We start from the raw sequence: 25,156 nt of genomic DNA on the forward strand, positions 1-25,156 counted from the left end.
TTTGTTTTACTGTTTGCTCAATGTCGCGGCCCACGAGACATCACACACATCACACACTCGCCCACTTGAGTGAGCAGCACTTGGACACTCGAGAGACGGCACCGGAGTGACCTTCGGTGGTGCACTGTACTATCTGGAAACAATCAATAGGCCTCTGGCTCTGTAATCCCGGAGATGCGACTCATCACTAGGCACTGTAAGTGAGTGACGACGTACTGACGGTGAATCAAATACGGCTCAGACAGCTGAGAAGACGCAAGAGTCCTCCTTGTGCCGTGTCCCTGGGCCGCCAACCAGGCAAAATACTTTGCCTTGTGGTCACAGACAGCGTAAGTTGCCGTAATGTGCTGCATAAAGGCAAACCCGTGCCAAGTCTTCTGCCCGTACTCCGTCCGCAGTTACTACTATTATACAGAGTACGGAGTATTATTGCCATGGTTTGGTCGCCGTGCAGCCATGCGCACCGGTCCAGCAACGGCATCGGCAGAAGGAAACACGCCACAATTGTTTTGCAGAAACATCCAAACCCACACTACTGGAATAGGCTTCATGCTTTGTGCAAACCTTGGTACCTGCGTACTCAAGTACTCAGCAGATGGCGATGCGGCATTGAACCCTCATCGCTCCGTGGAAGTGACGACGAACGAGCTGGTTGGTTGGCTGGCAGCTGGGGAGCAAGCGCCTGCGCCCAAAAGCGTCTAAGAAGAAGAGACTCGGCGCCGTACTCTATCAAATCGACAACGTTGGTTCACTAAGCTCAAAAGTTGTTTGGACTGCTTTGTAAAAAAGTTTCTCTCGAAAGGTGGCGCGCGAGAGAGCAGACCAGTACGGAGTAGGGTTGAGTGACGGCCACTTGGCGTCAGTGTGTCGTGCTTCAAAAATGTCCTTGACAGCGCACTGTATGAGCAGGTGACGAGAGTGCGTACATGCACAGTGTGCACAGAAGCAGTAGTGACGCACTACGGGGGCTAGCCTGCTGAAGGTGTGTCGCACCGTTCACTGCGTCAACTACACCCACTGTACATGTACACATTGTGTGGTCAACCAGTGTTCATGGTGCACTGGGCCGCAGCCCTGGAGCGCTACGGGCAGTCCCGAACAGGCGCTTGCCTGCCCTAAGCCGGCCGCCTCCAGTGGACGTCGAGTGCCATGACCACGGGCCACGGGCCAGCGGCCGCCAGACCAGTTGTCGCGGCAGGGGACTCCTTGACGGTCCCGGCTCTTTCCCCTTCCGCCCATCTGAGGCTCCCATGCGCTCCCATGCTGTCCACGGCCTCCCGCGTTTCCCAGCCAGAGCCAGGCTCCCATACTAATAACCCTGCTGCCCAAAATTTTCTTGCAGAATCTCCTCCCAAACCCTCACCACTCCAACCAAAACACCACCGTCTGGTCTAGGTGGATTATTTTCCTCACCAGACCCTTTTCTCCCCTCTCCCCTCCGTTGGTATTGGGTTCTTCTTCTGTGTCTCGCTTACCAGAAGACTAATAGTCCCTCTGCTCAGATCCAGGATCCCGTCCTCGTCCTCCGCCGTGCTCCTCGTGCCTCGCGACGCCTGCGGTCCGCGCCTGGTCGGTTTTTTTTCCACTCCTTGACCCTTTTTTCTTCTGGCTTGCTTTGGGAATTTGTCTTTCTCCAAACTGCCATCAGTTGCCAGCTCTTTATTTAATCATTTTCGCGTGCCTTTCTTCGCGACCTGTTCGTTTTCTTCTTCAACAGCAAACCTGGTTTTTTTTTTTGCTGCTTTGGAGTCGAGTCCACCACATTTCGAGAGCGAGCAGCGAGACTCCATAAAAAAGTTTCTCGACCTCAATCCGCCGCCCTCTTTGATTTCGGCATCCGTCCCATCGGCCTTCCGCATCAACAAAAGCCTCCTCGTCAATCCTCTTGCGATCCGACAAAACTTCTCCCCTTATGACGTCGCCTGCGAATCAGCAGAACCCGATCCCGGCGCCCAACACCTCCGCGACCACGGCGACTTCTTATGCCTCCGCTGCAGGTGCGCCTAAGAAAGCTGTTCAACCGTCCCTAGTCGCAACTGGTTCCCAACCTCCTGTCGTGGTTGGTTCTTCTTCTGCCTCTCTGGCACAGAATGCGAACACCTCCTCGTCATCTTCTGTGAACGGCAAACCAGCCGTCGCCCCTGCTGTCCCTGCTGTTGCCCGCGGTAGCTCTACCAACGGCTCCGGCGCGGACCACTCGAGAAAAGTTTCCGTCACCATGGCTGCCAACGGTCCCAACTCCTACGCTGCCAATGGCGGTGCCAAATCTGGCATTCAGTTTGGCTTCGATTCGCCTGCCATGGCACACAGCACTCCTCACACTGCTAATGCTGCTCCTATCCCTATTCCTGGAGCTGGCAACCATCGCGTGCCTTCGCCCGCACACTCTCCGTCTCCGATTCCCCAGCCATCTGCCAGCGGTGGTCGACCTCCTTCCGGTCTCCCAGCCAGTGGCCAGATGACATTTGGCAGTCTCAGTAGCGATGGCGAGGTAAGAAAATGAAGAACAAAAAAAAGACTAGAATGCCCCAGTCCTTCGCTGTTCCCACATCTCAACCTTCCCCCCTTGGCACGCCAAGCTATAAGCACACGGCACCACTAACTTCTGATTCTCGTAGCGCCACATGAGACAGGGCTCTGTCCCTCCGAACCCGAATGCAATGGGATCGCAGCCTGGCGCCCATTATAGACGCGAGTCGAGCCACTCTGTCCAGGGTGACAACCGAGCCAACTTCCCTCCTCAAGGCGGCCGTGGCCGAGGTTTTAACCCTCACAACCAGTACAACAATCAGATGGGATACCCGCCCAACAACCAGTTTAGAAACGGTCCCGGCCAAGGTCGTGGAATGCCCCCGTCATTCCAGCCTCAGCCGCGCAACATGCCGTATCCCAACTCTCCCCAGCCGGCCCGAAGCCCTGCCCTCGTCCCGTCGATGCCGAATACTCCCAACATGCCTCCCGCGACGATGCAGCCGAATATGACTATGGGTACCCCTCCTCAGTACCATTATCCGCCTCCAATGGCGCCTCAGCATCAACAAGTACAGCCCCCTTTCCCCGACATCTCTGACAAGTTGTATTTCAAGTCTTTCAAGAAGAGCAAGGCTCGCCGAGACCACGCCAAGTCCCTGCAGTCAGGGCGCCCATTGGACTCTATACGCGAGCTACGCGGAAGCGACCCTAGTCAGCCTCAACGCCGTTTCCAACAGCGGCCAGAGCAACAGTGGCGTGACCATGACATTGGTAGCAGTCGAAGTGAAGTGTCCGGTGGCGACGTTAGGTCGGCAGTGCAATACCACAATCATCTCCATCCTCATGCTCCTCCACCTCTGCCCAAGTTTGCCCCTCAAGACGCATCTTCCCTTGATTTATCTCCTGAAAGTGGTGGATTTGAACTTTGGCTGACTATGAAGCATCAGAACTATGGCTACCCCCCGCAGCAGATGGATCAATACGGCCGACCCATGTCCATGCCATATGCCTATAACAACGTTCCGCCGTACATGGGCCCTCCCCAGACTAACTCTCCAGCGTATAACCAGCAGTTTGCGCCCCCCTATGCTCCTCAACAAAGCCACAGTATGTCTCGCACCCCGTCGCAACCCGAGCGACCTTCCAGCGCCAGCCAGCAAGGCCAACCCCTCGTTGTCGGTTCGTCGCAGCCTCCCAACTCTCAGGGGAAACCTGGACCCAACAACTTTGTCAAGCCTAGGAAGAGCGCGGCTATTCAGATCAAGAATGCCGCTGGTGAAGTTGTGGACACTTCAACTTTCAAGCAACCTGTTTCTCCTGCCCCCACTGGTCAGCAGTCGAAGACTCCTCCTGCTGTGGCCTCAACCCCTACTCCTCCGCCCAAATCATCCACACCTGCTGCCCATGGTCGCTCTGAGAGCACGGCTACCCCCAAGACGGCCAAGGAGATTCAGGATGAGTTGAAGGAGAAGATAAAGCAAGCTACACAGGGAGCTGCCGCAAATGAAGCCAAGAGCAAAGAGCAGACTGTCACTCCAACCAAGGCGCCGGCCGACGGCTCTGCCGAGAAGGACGCTGCCGCTGCCACTACTAGTACTGCCAAGGCCGAGGCTCCCGAGGAAACTGCCAAAGTCGAGGAGCCAAACAAGGCTGAAGAGGAGAAGCCTGCCGCTGAGCCTGTCGCAGACAAGGCAGACACGGAAGAAGATGAAATTGAGCGCATGATTCGGGAAATGGAAGAGGCCGATGCCAAACGCGAGAAGGAAGAGGAAGAGCACCGTAAGCGGGTTGAAGCCGAAAAGGCTGAACAGAAGAAGAAGGACGAAGAAAATCGCAAGGCCAGCGCTGCCGAGGAGGACCGCAGACTCCGGGAGCAGGAACGCGAGATGGAGCGCCTGGAGGAGGAAAAGGAGCGACGTCAAAAGGAGACCGAAGCCTCTGGCAAGACAATGTCTGTTGCAGAGGCCCTTGCTGCTGCCCGAAGTGGCGGGGACGGCGACGCCGCCAATGTCGACTCTGTTACCGACAAACTGTCTGGCATGAAGATTGCCGAGGAGAAGGCTGCTGGCGATGCCGCCGGTCAGAAGCGCTCAGCCAAGCCTGCCGCCCTCAACCTTGCACCCCTCAACACTAAGCCTGTCGATCCTCCTCAGCCCAGTGCAGCTCTTCAGTCCCTCAAGTCCTCTCGGTTCCTGCAGGTCATGGACCAGGAGATTTACCCGACTGGCATCAACTCCCCGAACCCTGCTTTGAACGCCGCTGTCGCCAAGAAGGGCAAGAGCTTCAAGTATGACGCTGCTTTCCTGCTGCAGTTCCAAAAGGTCTTCACCGAGCAACCCTCTCTTGAGTTCCACCAGCAGGTCAAGTCCCTAATCGGAGACGGTGACCGTTCTCGCGCCCAGACGCCTAGACAGCCCTCTAACCGCGGCAGCAATACCTTCTCCATGGGGACGTTCAACGCTCCTCCCGGCCGCACATTGCCGTCGGGCACTACCTCTGAGCAGCGCATGGCCATGTCCAGTGGCACTATGCCTCGACCCCCTGTTGGCTCAATCGGATCATTCCGTGGTCCTGGTGGTGGATTCCCAGGCACCGCCATGTCTCGTACTTCATCACAGTCTAGAACTGCTGGCCCCAACTCGCCCAGTGGCCGCCAGTCTAGCCGCTCTACCCGCGGTAGCCGACGTGATTTCAATACCAAGGAAGCCCAGGCTGCTAAGACCATGCCCCTAACCGCTGGTCAGGAGATCAAACCGATTGCCATCACTTCCAACGGTTGGAAGCCGACCAGTGTTGGTAACAAGGCTTCTGCTTCTGCTCCTGCTCCTGCTTCTGCTTCTGCTGCCAATGTCAGCGGCTACCTTGACCCTGAAATGGTGCAGAGGAAGGTCAAGGCCGCCCTCAACAAGATGACCCCCGAGAAGTTTGACAGAATCGCCGACCAGATCCTCGCGATTGCCGGGCAATCCAAGGATGAGTCTGATGGCCGCACGCTCCGTCAAGTCATTCAGCTTACCTTTGAAAAGGCCACTGATGAAGCGCACTGGGCTTCCATGTACGCCAAGTTCTGCAAGCGTATGCTTGAGAACATGAGCGCAGACGTTCGCGACGAACGCATCAAGGATAAAAATGGCAACGTTGTTAGCGGTGGCAACTTGTTCAGGAAGTACCTTCTCAACCGATGCCAGGAAGAGTTTGAGCGTGGCTGGAGCTCCAACTTGCCTCAACCTAAGGAGGAAGAGGGTGCCGAGGACAGCTCCAAGAAGACGCTTGGTGACGCAGCTATGCTGTCTGATGAATACTACGAAGCTGCCGCCGCCAAGCGACGTGGTCTAGGTCTTGTCCAGTTCATCGGTGAGCTGTACAAGCTCGGCATGTTGACTGAGCGTATCATGCACGAATGTGTCCACAAGCTCGTCGACTACAAGGGTGTCCCTGACGAGGCCGAAATTGAGTCCCTCAGCAAGCTCTTGCGCACCATTGGTGCCAATTTGGATGCCACCGAAAAGGGCCGTCCCATGATGGACGCTTACTTCCAACGCATCCAGAACATGGTTGAGCTTCCCGAGCTTCAGAGCAGAATGAAGTTTATGCTTATGGATGTTCTTGATTTGCGTAGGGCCAACTGGGTCTCCAAGGAAGCCAACAAGGGCCCCAAGACTCTCGATGAAGTGCGTGCTGAAGCCGAAGCCCAGGCTGCCAAGGCCCAAGAGTCCGCTCGAACCAACTCTCGTGGCGGTCCTGGTCGTCCTGCCATAGGCCGTGGTGATGCTCGCAACTTTTCTGGCAGCTATGTGCAGCAAACCAGCAACCAGGTTGGCATGGACGACCTCCGACGTCTCAAGGGCTCTGCTAGCAGGACCGCGAGCCAGAACGTTACCCTTGGCCCATCCTCTATGTTTACTTCCCGTAGTAACAGTGGCCGACGTCTCGGACCGGGAGGCTCCCTGGGTCGTCCTGGTGAAGACTCTGGAGCATCGTCTCGAACTGGAACTCCTCCCACTCGCGACAGCGCCTCCAACACGAACGCATTCAGGTGAGAAGAGGACCCTGCCCATCTCTTGCACTGTGGTATCAATATGCTAACCTGACACTAGCCTACTCGCAAATATGGTAGATGCCGAACACCCCGCCTCACCTCCATCCGCAGGACCCTCTCCTCTTCTGGCCAAGGCTGTTCCCGACAGCGATAAGAAGGAGAGCGAGTAAGAAAAGAAGAACTTAATCAGTGTCGTAATTTTTTTCTCGGTGTCCTTGCATTTCGGGTGATAGACTTGGCGGGTTCTGTTTCTTCTTGCATTTACAGGGCTTCTACATTTTAATTCCATTTTGCGTTCTTACGTGTTTGAGAAGAATCAAAAGTTGCGCGCCGCATATTTTTTTTTGGACCCACGATACCTCACCCATAGACTAGTATTTGAGATCAGAACGGGGAAGTCTCTCGCCAGACGCAGAAAGGGGACTGTGGGCGGCGGTAACAGAAGAGGCAGAGCAGTTTTGCGCCAAAAAAGCATTTCTCGCATTTTTTCATCACGGTGCCGGATTGTCTTCTTTTCAGCTTTGCCCTTTGCTTGTCCCTCGGTTTTGTTCTGACATATTTTAATTCTTGTCGAGGGACGCGAACACCAAGCATGGTATATGAGGGCCTTTGTTGATGCTGTCTAGCTAGCTCACGCTCGATTGGATGAAAGCAGAATCGAGACTGCTGATAGGAAAGCATGTGGAAATGAAGGCGATGACGAGGTCGGAGAAGATGAATGCCAAAAAGGTGGTTGAGATTTGTTCGTTTGTCTTTTTATGAGATGATATATGCCCGGGCAGGTTTTTCAACCTTGCTGCCATGCCAGCACAGTTGAGTCCATGGGCGGACTTTGGAGATTTCGCTTCCAAGAGGGGGGGGGGGGGGGCGCGCAAGGAAGGCCAAACCATGAAATTCGCAAGGGGTCATGCCGTGTTGTTCGGGGAAGCTGGAGCATTCCTTGCTTTCCGCCAGCTGTTACCGAGCAAAGACTCAGCTGCATGAAGTTTTTACCAGTCGCCACCGGTGTCTTCCTGTCGCTTTGCTTACACTTCTGTAATTTGCTTGCCGAGGATCGAAGAAACAATCAACGGATGCTTTTTTGGTGGGCATTAGTGGTTGCGCCTTTTTTTTAACTGTATATCTAATTTATGGAGCACTTGGGGCTGATTTTCATCAGTTGACGGAAATTCATATTTGTTCATGATCTGTTTGTTTCTCCTAAATGCTTTGTGTTTCTGAATCGCTCGTGTGCCCTCATTTATATGTAGATTAGTATCGCTACGTATCGTTATGAAGCAATAACTCGTTCAACTACTAGGTATGCGGGGAAGACTGCCAATTTTAACAACGAACGCAGTTGAACCTCGAACACCAAAGATATGGTGATGTATTGTTTCAGAGTCGAGCTACATAATATAATGAACAACCCTGGCTGGAATCATTTCCTGTTGCTGTTGCTACAGCTCATTTCATCTAAACCAACGCCTAACGCCCATTAAGAAAAAGCCTGCTCGCGGTCCGCTATATACAAGTTCTGTTAGGATACTATATCAACAACGCGTCGTCAAAAGACTCAAAACCATATATCAAGTCATTCACCCAACAACGCCTTCACGATGTATCCAAATGCAATTATACTCACACTCATAGCTATCCACCGTATGCCTTTTTGTCGTTTCTAAACTCTTACACTGCAGCAAGCAGCTTCTTGAATCCGAGTTTGGCGAAGAGCGTGTCCATGGCTACCCATTGTCGGCCGCACTTATCGAGATACTTGTCAACGACGCCCTTGACTGTGCCAAATCTGACGCGGTTATGTTCCGCAAGAGCCAAGATTGTGTCCCTTTCCTGGCGTGAAAGAGTAGAGTTGTTTGTGTCGAGTGCCTTGCTGCGAGCCTTGTCTACGTCCCAGAGGCTGGAAAAATATACGAGTTGGTTGTAAATAGCCTTTTCTGTGTACTCGTAGCGCATACGTCCTAGGCAATCGCGCGCAAGGCCTTTCGGTCCCAGACAACGAGTACCATAGACGCTCATTTGCCTTGTGCGGTTACCACACTGAGAGTCGTCGCAGACAAGCCAACCCTCGTAGTAGCGAGACGTTTGACTGCGAACGGCATGTTCGACTTGGGCAATGACGGACAGAGTCGGGATCACTGCTCCACAACCACCACAGAGCACGCCTGATGCTGATACTCCATCAGGAGAGATGACCAGACCTTCAAACCTGGTGCTGGCCTTGCACTTGCGACATCGAAGGCACAACCTTGCGCAGTCGCCGAACCGTACCTTATCGGGGATTTGGGACTCGAGAGGATGGATCTCGAGATCATCGTTGGAGCTGTTCTGCTGGGTTTGGTTCGAGCTATAACGACGGATATCCAAACCAAGTTGCTCCGCCAGTTGTGATGTAGAAGTGCCAACAATGTTGGCGCATAGTCGTTCCACGGGAGGGAATATTTGTTTTCCAAGATACCATTCAACATCGGGGACAAGAGTTGAGTCTGACTTGAGATCTGCTGGTGCATAAGCACGCTTGGGGGCTGGTTCAGAACTCGTCCCATCGCCTGTAATGATGTACGACACAACATCACCTTTGCGAATCGTTTTGCCTCTTGCAATGTCACGAAGAGCAACCTGGACTTGTGGCATAGAATCCGCATTGGGATATTCTGTAGGGCCTTTGCCAAGTTGTGTGTAAATAATATACTTGGCAACAGGGATGCTCTGCGCCCTCATCTTGCCAGCTATATCACGAAGATACTCATGAATGCGCGTGATGACAACTTCCGCCTCATCGCCTGAAAGAATTTCGTCAAGAAGATGTTTTGAAATTTCCTTGGATAGAGCGCAGTATTCTCGGCGTTTCATATCCAGACCCTTTACTTCCATCTTCTCGACAAATTTACCATCCTTCTCAATGAGATTGATAGCAGCGTACTTCTTCTTTGCCTGAAGCAAGATACGTCGGAAAACGTTGTCGATATCGATCTCAAGCAACTTGTATTGATCATTGACGGCTTTCTTGAACTCGTTGCCAACTTTGAAAGCGTCAGCAACACTGTCCACATTCGCGTTTATCATGACAGAGTCAGTGTCGCCATAAATGACCTGCAAAGACTTGCTTTCGGCAAGCTCTTTTGTGCTTCGAAGAATCTCACGGCCTTTGTACGTCGTCAGAACAGCCAGTGGCCGGGCGTAGAAACGGGACTTGGTATACCCCAAGCATCCGTACATCGAGTTGGCCGTGAGCTTCAGAGCAAGCTGCTTGATATCCCAGGTGGCGAGTTGTTCAAGGGTTGCATTCTTGTCTTTCATAAGTGCCTTGACTTGGCGACGACGCCCAACAAGAGTGGCAATAAGTCTCGGTAGTATACCTTGATCTTGATCTGTAGGTACTTCTGGGACCGCATCTTCATCATCAGCCTATTTCGCCTTGATTAGTCGCGATGTTCAGGTAAATAAGTTCTTGAGAATATATATGCCCTTACCAAAGCTGTTCGATCAACAGTTGTGAAGCAAATGTTGAATTCTTGGATAATTGAGGGATATAGAGAATTGAAGTCCATTACAAGAACAAACTTGTCATATAAACCCCTTTCGGGCTCAAAGACCAGACCACCCTTGTATTTATCCTTCTTTTTCCCCTCGCCGACAGCCTCTTCTTGGTTCTCATCTTCCCGCTTTTGGCGGCCGCGGAACGACTGCTTGTCCGGGCAAATGTATTTGTTGCGGTGGAACTCATGAAGTAAAATGTACTCATTGCGCTCAGCTCGCGTACCAGTCAGTGTTCGAGCCCAGGAATTACCAGCAAGATTGGTCAAGACTTTTGTCAGAGGAAGTAGCTGGACACTTAACGCCAAGGCAGCGATAAAGTGCGTATCAGCTTCCATGTGCGTGATATAATCCATGAGGCCTTGTTTTTCTTTGGCCCAGCTGTTGAGTGCTGCCTCATTGTCGATGTCCCTCCGGCGATTATCTCCGGAAAGGTACAGGCTACACATTTCAGTTAAACTCCAGTTTTGGCACTTGTACATGGCTGACTTTCCGGCGTCGTTGGCAAGATCGCACAGTAGTCGACCAGCAATGACTTGACGTTCGGCAAAGACATTACCTCCCACTTTACCGATAGGACGCAGGCCACTCACGTCGTCGGAGGCGGCCAAGTCGGGACCACTGGTGAATTTTCTTCTCGTGGAGGCGGCTCAGAAGCACACTGTAGTCCACCCCTTCAAACTGATGCCCAAGAATGACATCTGGATCAGCCACGTCAACTTGAGCCAAAAAAAAGCTCAAGATGTCCACTTCCTGCTTCTTTAAAACGAGGAGGCCCCTGTTCCGCTTTTGGACTAACTGATCAAAGCCGAGAGGGAAGCTTGGCCCGTGGGGGCGAATAACCGTAAATGTTCTGCAAGGGAGCTTTTCTGCTGGCGTCGTATCACTCAGTGAGACCTTGTCGTATACTCTTGCGCTGATTGCAAGAATCTCTTGCCTGTTCTCTTTTGCATTAAATGCGGTTCTGATGGCAACACTCATGAGGGTCAGTGGTGGCGCGTCGAGATTATCGGACTCGCTGATGGGTGACACCATGTTTGGATGTTCAGCCAATACTTCCAGTTTGCAATGTGAGGCATTTTTGATGGCACCGAAATCAGCATCCTGAATCTTTAGCCAACAAGGGCCCATGATGTTCTTCCAAAGAACAAATTGCTCGAATAGGGCTGTGTTGGCACCAAATACATGCGAGTATGTCTCGCCTGCGGCAACATCAATTTGTGGTTCTGGGAATAGTGCGTTAGCTCGCAATCTCTCCATTGAACCTGAGTTCCGCTCGCGGTTCAAGTCATTACTTACTAGTATACGGGTAGAATAGCTTCATGTATTGGGCCTCTTTTGGGACATCTGGAAGTTCGAAGGCGTATTTACGGGTGCATGCTTTGATCTTGTACATATTCACCTTCATCTTTGTCATGATCTCGTCAACTTCTTCATAAACGTCCGCCATTCCAACAGTCTCGTCAGTGCCCTCGCCATCTCGAACACGTTGTTGCCGAGGTAAGAAGTACAATTTCCTGAGGATGTTGTCGATTTGGACGAAGCAACTGACGTAGGATTGGGTCTTTTTGTTCAGAACCTTGCCGAAAAGACAAAGGCTGCCATTAATTTCAGTGTAGTCCGTCCAGAAAAAGTTGAGGCTACCGTCTGCTTCAATGGCATCTTCGTGATCGATTTTACCAATGCTTCGGGTCTCTGTAGAGCTGTTGACTACGTTGAGCTTGTTGGTCAAGTTATTCCAAGAACTGGAATCGACGGCGTCACCCGGAACCTGCTTCAAAGGTGAAGAACTGGCTGGAGAGGGGTACGGATCTTGTTTCAAGAGCTTCTTGACTTGGCGAGATCCAGCGATGTTTACACTCGCAGAATGAACGGCTCCTGCATGGGCCACTTCCATCATATCACAATCTTCGTCGTCCTGGGACTCGGGTTTTATCTGGGCCCGTCTCTCTGCTTTCTTGGCTGCAGGCGACGACGGAGCCGGGTCGCTCATGGGACCGTCTTGAGTCCCCAGAACACCGTCATCTGCTGCATCAGGGACGAATCCGTCGTCTGAATTGATATTGGCGACAGGCGGTGACAGTAGACGCGTATCAGTTCGCTTTTGTCTCTTTTGAATGGGTTCGACAACCGGTGATAAGGCTCTGGATTTACGGCGGCCACCAGACCTCTCAATCTTCGCTGACCGAGGAGAAGGTGAGGGAATATTAGTGTCCACCTCCTTGATAAGGTCGGCTAAAAAGTTGTCGTCGTCCTTGGTCTTGGAGACCTGCCATTTTCACAGTTAGTCCGTCAAAGATTTGCACCCGAGTATGCCTAGAGCGTGCAACGGGCTCACTTTAGATTTGGGCTGAGCTTTCCCGGCGCCCTTGGTAAAGTATTCGCTAATGTTGCGGTCATTCGCATCGCGCTTGGCCTGGCTGTCGTCCTTCTTCTTCTGGGCTGGGGAGCAGCGAGTCAGCGGAGTGTATGGGCAAGTCAAAACGCAATGGGACGGAACAAGAAAACAAACCTGCTTTGTTGGGTCTGCCACGAACAGGCAACTCGTCGGCATCAGCTGTCTGAGTCGTAGCGGCGGACACGATCCCAATCCTCACGGCCGTCATCGGCGTAGCCTTCCCCATTGTCGTCGACCACGAAGTCATCTTCGTTAAGGCGGTCTCGAACGATCTTCTTGTAGCCATCCTCGTCAACTTCGTCATAGAGGTCTGCTGCGTCTTCGACGCTGTAGCTGTCGAAAGCCTTCTTGCCTGACTGGCGAAGGGCTTGAAGCTCAGCGAACTTTGCCCGGTAATTAACCTTGGGCATGGCGAGCTGGCTGTGAAGTAATGTCGACTATCATTCAAAACAGGAGCCAAGCTTGCACATCTGATGGTTATGTGACAACAAGACGGTAGAACGATGCAAGGTAGTGGATGGTCGTGGTGGTGAAAAGTCCCTAGTCAAGCATGGACTGTTAGCAGGGACGAGGTCTGCCACTTAGAGGTACTTGATTGCTGATGTTCTACCAGTCTAGAGTCGCGTCCCGTACCGTGTCGCGACCGCGAGACGCGTCTCGATTGAAAGTGCTCCGTACTCCGGCCCCTGGGTTTGTTAAAGTGGTAATAGTGGGTCGGACACTCGACTGTGTGCATTTACGGAGTAACTGCTTGGCATTTCCAAGACTGGGGTATGCAACTAGCCGACTTGGCTGCCAACCTGCCAACCAACTGCCCACTTGGCCCAGCTGAGGCAGGTGCAATTGCAATCCTCCCGTGCGAGGCAGGAAGGCGAGGTGGGAATCACTTCACCATCCTCACACCAGGCATCACCGGTATTACTTGTCAAGTGCCTAGGTACTTCATCCGTTCTCTTCACTCGGATAAAGATTGGTGACTTCGCGAAGTGTGGCCTTTTCGCTGCGTCCGCATCTCCATCTCTCTCGTCTTTTTCATGTCTGCCTTCATACAAGAACTACCCCTATGCGTCATTCTTTGACCATATATTCCAAGCATTTTCAACTGTAGAGTTATTGCAGATTGCTCCCGTTGTCTCTTGCCTCACATTACTCCCGCGCATTCTTATTTTTATTGCGGAAACATGTCGACAACATCTCCTTCCCTCGTCCCCGCAAAGGCTGGCCTCGTAAAGACATGCGGTCGACTGTTTTCGGGCTCTTGTTTGGTTTCTGTAGCATCCATGTCTTGTTGCTGTGCATTTACATCTCTAATGTATTTGCAGGCTCTACCGTATCTCCATCTCCGTAGACAACTCTCTTCACTCTACCTCCAGGCTTTATCACACATCTTGCAACAACCACCTTCTACTCGAGTTGGATTGACCTGCTCTCTGATTCCTTGCTGTACCGGTTCATAAATATTGGCTTCCGGTTTCGCAGACTACTATCCCAACATGTTGTTCTCCAAACAGCCTTCCAAAACAGAAGCTCCTCAGGACAAAGCTTCCAATGTGAATCGAGTTGTCAGCTAGAAGCTGTGGAACAATCGATCCCAACTGCAGTCAAGTGAGGGCCATGAGGGTCAGGAGTCCCAGCACAAACCATCAAAAGCTACACCCCGCCGGTGGTTTTCAACTTTTCGTCCCAAGGCACAACCGCGCAAGGAAAGTCTTGCGTCACGTTCAAATCACGGCGGCTCGAAGAATCAAAATGATGCTGAGTTCAATGAGAAACGGGGTACGCTCATACTACCTACCTACCCCCATTACACACTCACGCTGTCCTGTTGTTCTCAATACTAACGGTGTCGCCGTGCAGGTCGCCCTGTTAATGTGAACCACCGGAGAAGCCTGAGCAATGTCTTCAAGACAGTCAAAGCTAAATACTCTCGCGATAAGCTAGACAAACACGAACCTGACAGCCGTGAAACAGAGGTGACAGAAGCCTTGGAATCAGCCCCGCCAATTACCAAGGAGCTCGTCACATCCAAATTGGAGCCGAGACAAGTCTCTCCTCCTCCTCGTCTAGATGTCCTATCTGATTATTCTTCTCATGACTCGTCGGCAGAGCCCTCTACGTTTCGTGCATGTCTGGAAAAAGCAGTTGCTGACATCAACATCAAGTACGAAACGCCATCCAACCCACACTTGATGAAGAGTATGACAGATACGGGAGCCCAAAGACTGACGAACGCTACTTCATTGCCATTTTATGCCAGAGGTTCTTTCCGTCCTCGGTACCAGCTACCTACGTTTGTGGATGCTGTCAAGACTGCACAATCCACAGCAGGAGAACTGCAGCAACTATCACCAAGAGCGTCAACAGAGTCTTCCCGAATAGGCACAAAGGCTATTAAAGGCGTCGATGAAGGAGGTTGCCATTTGCCCACTCTTTTGCTAGATGGAGTCTTGGGCCCAAGCTTCGATTTTGGGGAATTCATGACACCGCAACAAACGGCTGAGCCAACTGTCTCCAGTGAAACAAGAGACTGCCTTGTAAAAGATACGGTAGATTCGGCATCATCTAAAAACTCGATAGGGACCGTCCTTTGCGAACACGACGCAAGCGATAATATTGAGCTCGAGACAGATTCAAATGCTAAGCAACTCGACCCAGGCACAACCCCCTCCAAAGACAGCCTGGTACCCTCAGTGACGATGACAATTGCAACCAACAAAGACGATGTGGCGTCTCCCCCTGCCGAACAAGTATGCCAACATCGTCGAGGCCGCTCCAACAGTGATCAACCATTACGCAGCCTCTCTGGGTCCAACTTTGGGAGTTTTGGTCATCAGAGTCTAATATCGGAGATTTCCAGCAATGAGGTCAGGCGTCTTCGTTCCAAGAGTACCTCTGATAACTCAGAGAGTTTTTCCGAAATTATTTTGAACCCTCGTCAGGCTTCTGGGAGCAGTCAAGTTTCCATGTCTCACGAGGAGAACATCCCTTCGGTCTCTGAGCTAGTCAGCAAGTTTCGGCGCATGGGGTCACTGCCTGGCAAATTTCCCACGAACTCTCCTTTGGAGACTCCCAATCCACATCCAGCATTGAGGAAAGTATCACGAGGAAAACAATTTGAAACATATCGGAGCCGTTTTTCAAACAACTCAGAAGGGGACTCAGGGCTAATGTCCAATACTGAAGAACCAACTGACTGCTTACAGCTGGTTATCCCTAAAACCGGGGTACGGGATTGTAACTTTCTCCCCTCTGAGGACGCTGGATATGAAAAAAGGGACGAATGATGGTGAAACGATAACATCATTGTTAAGGAAGGATACTCAATGGTATCTGTGGCGCAGCATAGGCACAAAAGATCATTAGACATACGCCAACCCTGTCTTACGGCAGGCAGAAATTTTGGAAGACCAATAATGATGAAGAGTAGTATTTTAGTACATGTAGCTTTCAAATCAACCTGAAGCACGGTCATCTCCAACCCCCCTGTCATCAAGTGTAGAGATGACGTTTGCGTAAACGCCGCCCAAGTGGTAGTGTACAAGCTTTGCTGAGCGTAATGATACAATGCTATGGCTGAGATATTTCCTCCCCAGAGTCGCGGCCAATTTTCTTCCCGGGCCTCAACGGCGCTCTTTTCGTAACGAGACAGGATCTCCCGATTTTGTTGTGTCCCAAACAAAGTCCCCTCCACCTTGTCTATGAGTAGCATCCTCGACCTCAGCTGGGGCTTCATGCTCAACACTTGACGAACGTCGCAGTTTTGGCTCTGTTTTCTCGCGATCGGAGTAGAAGGCCTGGATTTCCCGGTTGATCTTGGCCCCAACAGCACGCAGCTCACGCAAGTCCTTCTCAGGGAGCATACTTTCGTTGATTACCTTATTAAAGGCGGAGAACATGAGCCGCGCAAGAGCGATTACTTCTCGCTTGTCATTGTACAAAATGCCCTTGCCCTCCTGGGTGGCTGGCGTAGGAGTAGCCTTGAAATAGTGATAGTGAACCTTCTTATAAGGTTCCCAGAGATTAGCGAGAGCCGTGGTAATCTGGACGCCGTATTCCCGCTTGGCGCCTGCTTGGTCGCCATTTTGGGCGCGGGTTCGGAAATGATAGTGACTGACGAGCGCGACTCGCAGGTAGAGGCGAAGGGTGTGGATGTCTGGGACGTCGAGACGGGACATCATGGAGTTGAGGATGGCGGTGGAGTTCTCAATGGCGTTTTGGTTGATGTTGTCGCGGACACAGGTCTCCATTGCGATGCGGTACGGCTTTGGGTCGACGAATTCGCTGGGGAGGATTTCGAGGATGGATGCCGCGTGGGCACTGGCCTTGGCTACCTTGAGCATGCCAAACATGCGGAGCCAGTTGTCGTTGTCGGGGACGATGCCGTAGTGACGGATCATGAGGTTCCAGTATTTGATGCCCACGGTTGTGAGCTTTGAGGACGCGAGGGTGGTCAGGAGCAGGGCGAGGGTGTTGCGGCCGGGGATGGCGTAGACGGCCTTTGATGAAGTGGCGGCCTTGGAGGGGCCGTCGATGGCGACATTTTGCATGTCAGCGTCTCGGGAGGGGTCTGAACCAAGGGCCTTGGTGAGGTTGGGGATGTTCATGGTCTGCTGCAAGAGGTCCAGGACGAGCCGCTTGTCCTCGCGCTTTGGCGCAAGCAACAACACGCGACCCATGGAGCAGACGAGCTCTTCGTCGATGACTAGTCGGCCCTTCTTCCACTTGTCCATGACCTCCACCCAGAGGCCGTTTGCTCGGTCCACGACTTTTTGCAAGTTCGTGGACTGTTGCTCGTGAGTCAGCTCCTTGATATCCCTCCGGGCACTGTGGCGCAGGGCGTTCAAGATGGTGGTGTATGTGTAGGCTGTTGGTGCTCGTGTGGAGTCGTTGACGGTGTCGGCGATTAGAAACATGGAATCGAGATCACCTGCTCTGGCGCACACATTCAGTACAGCATTGAGGTGTATCGAGTTTGGCTGGATACGCTTGTCGGCCATGAGGATATTGTAGTGCTTTACAGCTTCGGCGACTGCGGCTTTGGGGTGCTGTGACCTGGCGCAGCCTCGGAAGATGACAGTGAATGTCTGAACATTGGGCAACTGGCCGCGTTTCTTCATCTATTTACAAGACTCGCGTCAGTTAGTTATACTAGGGTACTAGAGGTGTATATCAGGGGGCGGACAGAGCACACGAACTTCATTGAATAGCTTGATTGCTTTTTTTAGATGCTGACGGTCGAGCTGATAATCGATGAGATGGTTCCAGGCAACGACGACCTGACGATCCTTACTCGCCCTTTGCGTCAAGAGCAGCGCTTCGTCAAACCGGTCCTTTGCGAGCGTCTGGTCGACATGCTGTGCGATCTTCCACGGGTCGTCCATGTGATTCAGGTGCTTGTTGACGGCACGCTGCAGCTTCTCGCGCTGCCTCTCTTCTGCAACTGCAATTGACTTCTCTCCATCCGGCACTTGTAGAGTCCTCGGTGCGTCGACAGGTGCGGGGGCTGCAGGCGGCGATTCCGTCGCATAGCTTCTGCTTCGTTGGCTTGGATGCACAGCTGCTCTGAGAGTAGAGGCCTCCATGGGACCTCTTGTCGCAGCCAGTTGAATTGTCCTGAGGAGACATGCCCGACAGGAAAGAAAGCTTCCTACCATTGTGGACAAGCTCGACCAGAGGCAGATCGTCTGGTTGAGAACAGCTTGTCCCTGCACGAGGTGGTTGATGCCGAAAACAATGTATGGAACAATAGCTGCTCAGGGGACATTCATCGACTGGCAGGAAGGAAAAAATGTCAGGGTCCAAGATCTTATCAACGACCAACAATTGTGGCGCCAGGATTGCTGCCCCTGCTGTAAGTGGCTGGCCCACGAGCACTAGGTACTCCGTAGGTACATGCCAGGTGCGTTCCGTCCTTGAGACTGTCCGTCGCCACATTGATTGGCTGTCGCGTGTCTCTGCTCACCCTCCCAGCGCAGAGCCCTGGAAACATCACCCGCCGTCCATCAACTCAGCCTCGTCATTCTTCCTCACCCTCGTCCAGCATTTCTAGCCATTGCCGCCATATATCCTGGCCTTTCCCTCCACCATCATAGATTTCCCAGACTTGGCCCTGCTGTGGCATATACTGCGCATTGGTCACAATGGCGTCCACCGCGTCAGATTTTCAAAAGCTCATATCCGATGGTATTCCAGCCTGCATCAGCCGCAGCCCTTTGATTCACCCTTCTTGCTAACGTGCGGCCACACAGCGCGGGAACGGAAGAAGAACTCAGCTCTTGCCGATAGAATCTTCAATCGCGGTCGCCGTCAAAGTGCGCCGTCAAAACTCAAGCCCACGCCCGGCGGTTCCCTTGCGAGCCGCGTCGGAGTGAAGAAGGTAGGTCATTCTTTCAACACCCGCCATGGATGTCACCATTTCCGCCAAAATTCGAATCCAACCCTTGCTAATGCACGTTTCTTTCACGGTGTAGCAACGCAGCCCTGCTGCTGCTGCTGCTGCTGCTTCCAATGCCCGCAGAGTCAGTTTGCCTGCTGGCAACGTCAACGGCGAATGGACACACGACCTCCACGACTCTGTCAACCGCGTACCAGCCAAAGCGGGCTCCCTGAGCTCCCGCATCACTGTCCCCGGCTCCAAGAACGGCAATACCGCCAGCAAGAGAGCCGCCAGTCGCAAGGCCAAGCTTGCCGCTGCTGTTGACAAGATGGACACCGACCAAGTCAACGTCGTCACTCCCTCAACCCAAGCCACGACCGGCATGGGCCTCACCATCCGCGGTCTCGCCGGTCCGTATGCTCTCCTGGGCCAGAATTTTGCTCCCGGGACCACTGCAGCTGATATCGAGAGTGCCATGACGCCTGTGGGCGGCGAAATGGTCAGCTGTAAGATTGTCAAGACGAAGCCTTTTCTAATTGCCGAGATGGTGTTTGTTTCCCGAGAAGGCGGCGAGAGGGTCATTGAGACGTTCAACAATAAAACAGTATGTGGTTTCCGTTCCTTTTGCGCTACGTGTACCCCCGGTCGCTCAGCACATCCGTCCCTGCCAGTCTAAGCTAACAAGTGACTGCCCCAGGCCGACGGAAGAGTCATTCAAATCTACCCCAAGGTCGGCGGTCATCAGGCCTCTGCCACAACCAACGGACCACCCGCCAACGCACCCAGCGGACCGAAATCGTCAAAGGCGTCAACACGAGATCAGGTGGTAGATGGATCCATGGGCTTCCCCGATCCCATGGACACAAATGGCAGCACCAATTGGGCGGGGAACAACCGACTTTACAGCGACAGAATGGTGACCGGTAACAAGAAGGGCAGGGGGCTCCCAAGAGGCAGAGGGCGGTAGAGCGGTCCCTCATGGCCTCCAGCTAGATCATTTCTGTTTCATCATGTATAATCATTACGGCGTCCGGGGTTGCAAAGTCAGGAGTATGGGCGTTTGGAGACAATTCTCGATACAATATCTGCCGGCTGCAGCAGCCCCCGAGTATCAACAAAAGGTCATCACATTGTACAGTACTTTGGTATCATCTTTACGGCAGGGCACGGGACTCAAAACAACACATTGCACTCGTTCAACATGGCTAAAAAGCATTCTTTGTTGAAGTATTCTTCTTGGCCCTCTCACACAAGGCTCCATCGTCTCTCTTGTTCCGCAAACCCGCGTCATCCCATCATACAAGAACACGATTCCCACCCCCATTGATGTAGATACTAAAAACACAAAAAGAAAAAAAAGATGGGGTGAGATAGTTGGCAAAAAACTAACCTAATTGCCAGAACCAACCCCTGGAGCATTCTTTTATTATGCAAACGTCCACTTCTTGTTTCGAACCCAGTCCTCTCATCTTTGTACACAGGGGGGGAGTAAAGCCGGAGTAGGAGGGGGGGGAAGAGGTGGAATCGTACGAGACACACGACATGATAGTGGGAAACACAACAATAGTCGTATCTACAAAGAATTCCTTGTTTCTTCTTCTCTGGCTTCATCACCCCCCTCAATGCTACTGCGTGCAGAACAAATAAAAAAAACAAGTAACCCATCCATCCTGAACCGCCGTCCATATGCCTCTGCGTCTATTTCAATCTTATGCCGTGTGAGCAACATCCCACACTAGCCTAAGCTCTTTCCCGCGTCAAACAACCCAAAAAGTGAACAGAAAATGAAAAAAATGGGGGGTAGGGAGGGTATGTCCAGCTGCAGCCCAGGTTCCGAGAGCATGAAGAACGCGACGACGCCCAAGCAACGGAGAAAAATAGTTGTCCGTCAGGCACAAATTGGCTCGAGATGTAGTTTGTCTGCTGGGCCAATTTGTGCCAAGCAACACCGTTTCAGATGTTGACCTGCCGTGTCCTGACATTGCTAAATCTTGGGGTCTGCAAATTATGGATAAAGCATTCATCCCAAACATTCTCCCCCGGAGTTGTTGCGCCCGTGGTATCCTATCGTTGTTGGTTCTTCCATATCAACGTGAAGGAATCGTCGTGAAAACCGTGGAAGTGGAACATGACAAGACGCCACTGCGAGTACCATAGCAAATGAGTTTTGTGCAAACGTATTCCGCACAATGGGCCAGAGCTGCTCGTATCGGGTCAAATGGCCCAGTGCGGATAGCACGGCCGTACCCTTCCAATAAATTCCTACTGTGCGATTGCTGGATGCCAAAAGGTCAAGAGGGGCCTTCAATGCCACGGGTTCTGGTTTCCCATGAATCCTTCTTCCAAGGTGCGTTCCTCGAGATTGCGGATGAAATCGCGATTTCCTCTCCCACCTTGCTGAACCCTGCTTCCCCGTCGACCAGCACGTCCAGGAGTATTATCCATGCTAACCACGCCTTCGCCGGGAGGGGGGTAATAAGCTGGACTAGGCTGCAGGCGGATAGGCTGACTCGGGTCAAGATGGCTTGCTACTCGCTGAATAGCAGCCGGGATACCACTCTGCTGCTGCTCCATGGTTGAAGCTCTCTGCCTGCTAGTCCGCATGCCTCCTTGCTGATACATATTCGGTTGAGCAACATTACCATACTGGGCAGAAGGCATTGGTTGGGTATGCTGCTGGCCCATGACCATTGGGCCGTACTGAAGTGCCTGGGGTCCGTAGGGCGGCGCCATATTGCCATGATTCCCAGCAGGCGAATAAACAGGGTTTGCGGTGTACATGGGAGGTTGAGCATGCCCTGACTGTTGAGGGTACTGGCCAGTAGCAGCCATGTTGGCATACGCTCCCTGAGCGGCTGAATGTGCAGCCGAATTAGCTTGAGCTTGTGCCGCCTGAGCACGTTGCTTGCTCAAAGCCTCGGCCTGTTGTTGCTGTTGCGTTCCTGGCGCGGGAGATCGGTTTAAGGAGCTCGCTTTGAGGTTCATGGGAGGAACGAAAGGACCAGTAAATTTTTGTTGAGTAATAAATGGATGCAACTTGGCCTGTTGAGGAGACCATCTCTCGAGGGGGTTGATAGTCAATAATCCTCGGACAAAGTCGATAAAGGCTATTCGGTTGTTCATTTCTAGATAAAGGGGAGGAAAAAAGTGTCAGTGGCGTTGAACTTGTTCCAAAACACGATAGTTAAGCCAAAAGCATTACAAACCTCGATCGATTTCATTCTGCTTCATGTTTTTGCGCGGCATGGGATAAGATTTGATAATGTCGGGCAGCGTGCTTTGCTGAAAGTACTTTTTGCTGGGTTGCTCCTTCGTGTTGTGCTCGCGTGCGTACTGTTCCATACTTTTCAAGTGATACGTCCGTCTGCCGAATTCGTCCTGGCGCTTCTCAAAGAATTCGCCCGCCTGTTTACCCATTTCGATCATCCAGTTCGGGGGGTTGCCGAGCATCTCAACGATCCGTGAGACTTGGTTGTATTCTGATGACCCGGGAAAGAGGGGCAGACCCAGGAAAAGCTCTACTACGATACACCCCAAGGACCACATGTCAATGGCTGAGGAGTATGGCAGGCCGAGGAGGACTTCGGGTGAGCGGTAAAACCTGGACTGGATATAGGTGTAGACTGTTTGCCGCTCGTCACAAGCGGAACCGAAATCAATAATCTTGATAATAGGACTTTCCAGGTTTTTGAGTAGGATGTTTTCGGGCTTCAGATCGCAATGGATCAAGCGAGCTTTATTCAACAAGGCAAGGCCATTAAGAAGTTGTTGCGCAAATACTCGCACAAGGGTGGTGCTGAGTCCTCGGAACTGGTTTTGTTTGATGAGCTCGTACAAGTTGACACTCAGCAATTCAAATACTAAACAAAGATGTTGTCGGTGAATAAAAGTGTCCTTCAATCGCAGCAGGTGATGGTCATCGTTCTTGTCGAGTTTCGTGTTCAGCTACACAAGACTTGTTAACAACAGGGGAGCCAAAAAAAAAAAAATTACGAGACCGGCACACAGAGACTGACCAAATCGAGAACAGAAACTTCCATCATGCTCTGGTTAAAATAAGCAGTGCGATTCTTGATGACCTTGACGGCAACAACCTCTTGCGTCTTCAAGTTTTGGCACTTGACGACCTGGCCAAAGGTTCCTTGGCCAAGAACATCCAAGATGAGGTAGCGATTCCTATAATGAGGTATGAGTAAAACTGTAGGTACATACACCGAGTCGCTGATGTCGGCAACGAACCGCCGTCCATGCCGCCGTAAGGGGGGTGCAGAGTTCGCTTACTTGTGACCTGCTTCTTCGGATCCTAGAATATCATTGACATAGAGAATATAATCACTGTCTTCGTTGTCGTAGCCATCATTCTTGACTCCCTTGCTTGGTTTGGTCAGGACGCGACGAGGATTTCGCGAAGTCTCATATTTGAAGCCAGGATTGCAGATACGGTATGTCGCCGGTAAGTGAGATGTGAGGGCTTGAAGAGGCTATGTAATTGCGTTGATTAGTCAAGTCAATTGTCAATTGTCACTTCACAGTTGTATGGGCTCAAAGCACGTACACTGATAAAGCCTCCCTCGGGGTTTGCTCGTCGGAAGGCCGGTTGCCGGTTGTTCTTGGGTCGTAGTTCAGTCAGAGCTCGAACCTTGCGGAACTCGGGGACAGGCTTTTGCCCTGCAGGATTCGATCGTGCGGGAGACTTGGGCCCGTTAGAGTAGGTTGCGTCTAGATTGGCCACGGCTGAGGAAGGGTAGCCCTCTTGGGACGAGGCGAAAGGCGTGATTGGCGGCAGCTGTTGACCAGCCTGACGCCCAGCAGCATAGTATGGACTCTGGGAATACTCTGGCTGGCCGCTTGGGGACTGCGTTGGAGGGGGTGGATTCGCAAATTGACTCGACTTGGGCGCGTAGGGAGAGGTCGGAGACAGCGTGTCCATGGGCGAGTATCGTTGAGCAGCAGAAGAAGGCTGTTGCTCGTGGGGCATCTGAAGGTTGGAGGAGCGACCAGTAGAAGCGTGAGACTGATGGTGCGGTCTCATGGGGTATTTGATGCCGGCGTGGGCGTCGTGGGCGTCGTGCATAGCAATGTCTCCGTTGCCGTCGCGAGGAGAGGGACCGATGGACATTGGGGAGGCGGCGGCTGGATTGGGATTGCCAGGTCCCGAGAGGTTGATGGCATGGCCATGACCATAGACGTGAGGGTGGGAGTGGACGTGGACTTGAGGAAGAGCGGCGCGGTGATATTGACCATGGTCAGGACCGTAGGGCGCGGCGGCAGGAGGAGGTTGACCGGCATAGTCTCGAGGCATTTGTCCGCCGCCGTTGTGTCGTCGCGAGGCACCGGCCGAGTCGGGATATTGCTGCCACGACGGATCCATGTTGGGGAGATGGAGGGGGAACGCAGGACAACAGCGAGGGCGGCGGCGAGGGCGACGACGGGAATCGACCAGAAGCGACGAGGGCGAGAGCGCAGCGACGACAGCAGCAGCAGCAGCAGGGACGGCGGTGAGGTGCGCGCAGGGCCGCCGTTGAACGCGACCGACGTCGATGGAGAGCCAAGGTGCAGAGAGGCGACAGAAGGGCGCAAGATGCAACAGGAATGGGCGGCGTCGCTGCGAGCTGGCAAAGCTCCCGAGCTCCAAGAGGGACAGCCGGGTGATGAATGTGGTACAGAATGGACGGGTGTCTGGTGGTGCTCAATGTCGGTCGCTGGGGCGGACGATTTGTCGTCTTGGTCTTCAGCTGCTGCCAGTACGTACGTTGTACCTGCCCGTGGGTAAGTGAGTACATGCATGTAACTTGGTTGCTTGGACTTGGGCCAAAGTAGGCCGGGCGGAAGCACCGTACTTCGGCCTGTACTGGGAGACTCGAGTCTGGTGCTCTGCCGCCCAGAGTGCTTCCCTCCAGCGCTGCTCCAAGTGCTCTTCTTCTCCCTCCCTCAAACAAGACGGAACCAGTCGACACAAGGAGGCACCCGAATTGGGCGGAGCTCAAGCAGCCACCAACCAGACTCACTGCAGCCAGGTTGGGTGAGTGAGTGCGTACCAAATTGCTGTGTGCGGATTTGATTGAGGGTTTCAAGCTGCCGCATCAGTACGGAGCAGATGGATTGATTGCGGCCGCCGTTGAGCTCGAGAATGCAATGCTGGACTGTTTTAGTAAAGTCTGGTGCAATAGTGTGAAGTCAACATTGAAGTCTGGTCTTGCCGCTGACTGGCCGAGTCGGCTGGGCTGCGCACCACGGGCAATTGAGAGGGTGGAGAGAGATTTGACGCGGGACATGGAGTCAAAATGTCAATACTACATACATACATATGTACTTACTCGACCCAAGCACAGTAGGC

The 25,156-nt window shown here is 52.6% G+C and overlaps 7 protein-coding genes across 7 annotated transcripts; 3 read left to right on the forward strand and 4 right to left on the reverse strand.

The window, feature by feature from the left end:
• The first annotated feature begins 1,278 nt into the window (after positions 1-1,278).
• J3458_008991 (uncharacterized protein) lies at positions 1,279-7,927 on the forward strand. The gene is made up of 4 exons (XM_066119499.1): positions 1,279-2,491; positions 2,619-3,041; positions 3,420-6,508; positions 6,570-7,927. The coding sequence occupies exons 1-4, from the start codon at positions 1,913-1,915 to the stop codon at positions 6,679-6,681; spliced, it is 4,203 nt and encodes a 1,400-aa protein (XP_065975294.1). The 5' UTR covers positions 1,279-1,912; the 3' UTR covers positions 6,682-7,927.
• Positions 7,928-8,179: 252 nt separating this feature from the next.
• POL1_1 (DNA-directed DNA polymerase alpha catalytic subunit pol1) lies at positions 8,180-10,527 on the reverse strand (the record flags this gene model as incomplete). Its single annotated transcript, XM_007816484.2, has 2 exons — positions 8,180-9,916; positions 9,982-10,527. The coding sequence occupies 2 exons, from the start codon at positions 10,525-10,527 to the stop codon at positions 8,180-8,182; spliced, it is 2,283 nt and encodes a 760-aa protein (XP_007814675.2).
• An 85-nt stretch (positions 10,528-10,612) lies between these two features.
• On the reverse strand, positions 10,613-12,038 carry POL1_2 (DNA-directed DNA polymerase alpha catalytic subunit pol1; the record flags this gene model as incomplete). Its single annotated transcript, XM_066119500.1, has 2 exons — positions 10,613-11,271; positions 11,345-12,038. The coding sequence occupies 2 exons, from the start codon at positions 12,036-12,038 to the stop codon at positions 10,613-10,615; spliced, it is 1,353 nt and encodes a 450-aa protein (XP_065975295.1).
• Positions 12,039-13,936: 1,898 nt separating this feature from the next.
• Positions 13,937-15,727, forward strand: J3458_008994 (uncharacterized protein; the record flags this gene model as incomplete). Its single annotated transcript, XM_066119501.1, has 3 exons — positions 13,937-13,993; positions 14,045-14,219; positions 14,301-15,727. 3 exons carry the CDS (start codon positions 13,937-13,939, stop codon positions 15,725-15,727), a joined length of 1,659 nt encoding a protein of 552 aa, XP_065975296.1.
• On the reverse strand, positions 14,300-18,209 carry J3458_008995 (uncharacterized protein). The gene is made up of 2 exons (XM_007816483.2): positions 17,639-18,209; positions 14,300-17,560 (listed from the first exon to the last, which is right to left on the reverse strand). Exons 1-2 carry the CDS (start codon positions 18,095-18,097, stop codon positions 16,064-16,066), a joined length of 1,956 nt encoding a protein of 651 aa, XP_007814674.2. The 5' UTR covers positions 18,098-18,209; the 3' UTR covers positions 14,300-16,063.
• Positions 18,210-18,435: 226 nt separating this feature from the next.
• Positions 18,436-20,058, forward strand: J3458_008996 (uncharacterized protein). Its single transcript, XM_007816482.2, has 4 exons — positions 18,436-18,626; positions 18,692-18,819; positions 18,914-19,423; positions 19,517-20,058. Exons 1-4 carry the CDS (start codon positions 18,584-18,586, stop codon positions 19,784-19,786), a joined length of 951 nt encoding a protein of 316 aa, XP_007814673.1. The 5' UTR covers positions 18,436-18,583; the 3' UTR covers positions 19,787-20,058.
• A 1,065-nt stretch (positions 20,059-21,123) lies between these two features.
• Positions 21,124-24,190, reverse strand: YAK1_1 (dual specificity protein kinase yak1; the record flags this gene model as incomplete). The annotated part of the gene is made up of 5 exons (XM_066119502.1): positions 21,124-21,944; positions 22,026-22,764; positions 22,836-22,995; positions 23,101-23,300; positions 23,375-24,190. The coding sequence occupies 5 exons, from the start codon at positions 24,188-24,190 to the stop codon at positions 21,124-21,126; spliced, it is 2,736 nt and encodes a 911-aa protein (XP_065975297.1).
• Positions 24,191-25,156: the final 966 nt, after the last annotated feature.

Source organism: Metarhizium acridum (genome assembly GCF_019434415.1).
Source record: "Metarhizium acridum strain ARSEF 324 chromosome Unknown scaffold_141, whole genome shotgun sequence".
NCBI classification, from domain to species: domain Eukaryota; kingdom Fungi; phylum Ascomycota; class Sordariomycetes; order Hypocreales; family Clavicipitaceae; genus Metarhizium; species Metarhizium acridum.

Bases quoted from the DNA above. Each gene is read 5' to 3' on its own strand.
- J3458_008996 (XM_007816482.2), top strand. From the start codon at position 18,584: ATGGCGTCCACCGCGTCAGATTTTCAAAAGCTCATATCCGATG. The intron at 18,820-18,913 runs GTAGGTCATTCT...TTCACGGTGTAG, and splicing joins GCCGCGTCGGAGTGAAGAAG to CAACGCAGCCCTGCTGCTGC. The intron at 19,424-19,516 runs GTATGTGGTTTC...TGACTGCCCCAG, and splicing joins AGACGTTCAACAATAAAACA to GCCGACGGAAGAGTCATTCA.
- J3458_008995 (XM_007816483.2), bottom strand. From the start codon at position 18,097: ATGGTAGGAAGCTTTCTTTCCTGTCGGGCATGTCTCCTCAGGACAATT. The intron at 17,561-17,638 runs GTTCGTGTGCTC...TCTTGTAAATAG, and splicing joins CAATCAAGCTATTCAATGAA to ATGAAGAAACGCGGCCAGTT.
- J3458_008991 (XM_066119499.1), top strand. From the start codon at position 1,913: ATGACGTCGCCTGCGAATCAGCAGAACCCGATCCCGGCGCCCAACACC. The intron at 2,492-2,618 runs GTAAGAAAATGA...TGATTCTCGTAG, and splicing joins GTCTCAGTAGCGATGGCGAG to CGCCACATGAGACAGGGCTC. The intron at 3,042-3,419 runs GTACAGCCCCCT...ATGAAGCATCAG, and splicing joins TGGCGCCTCAGCATCAACAA to AACTATGGCTACCCCCCGCA.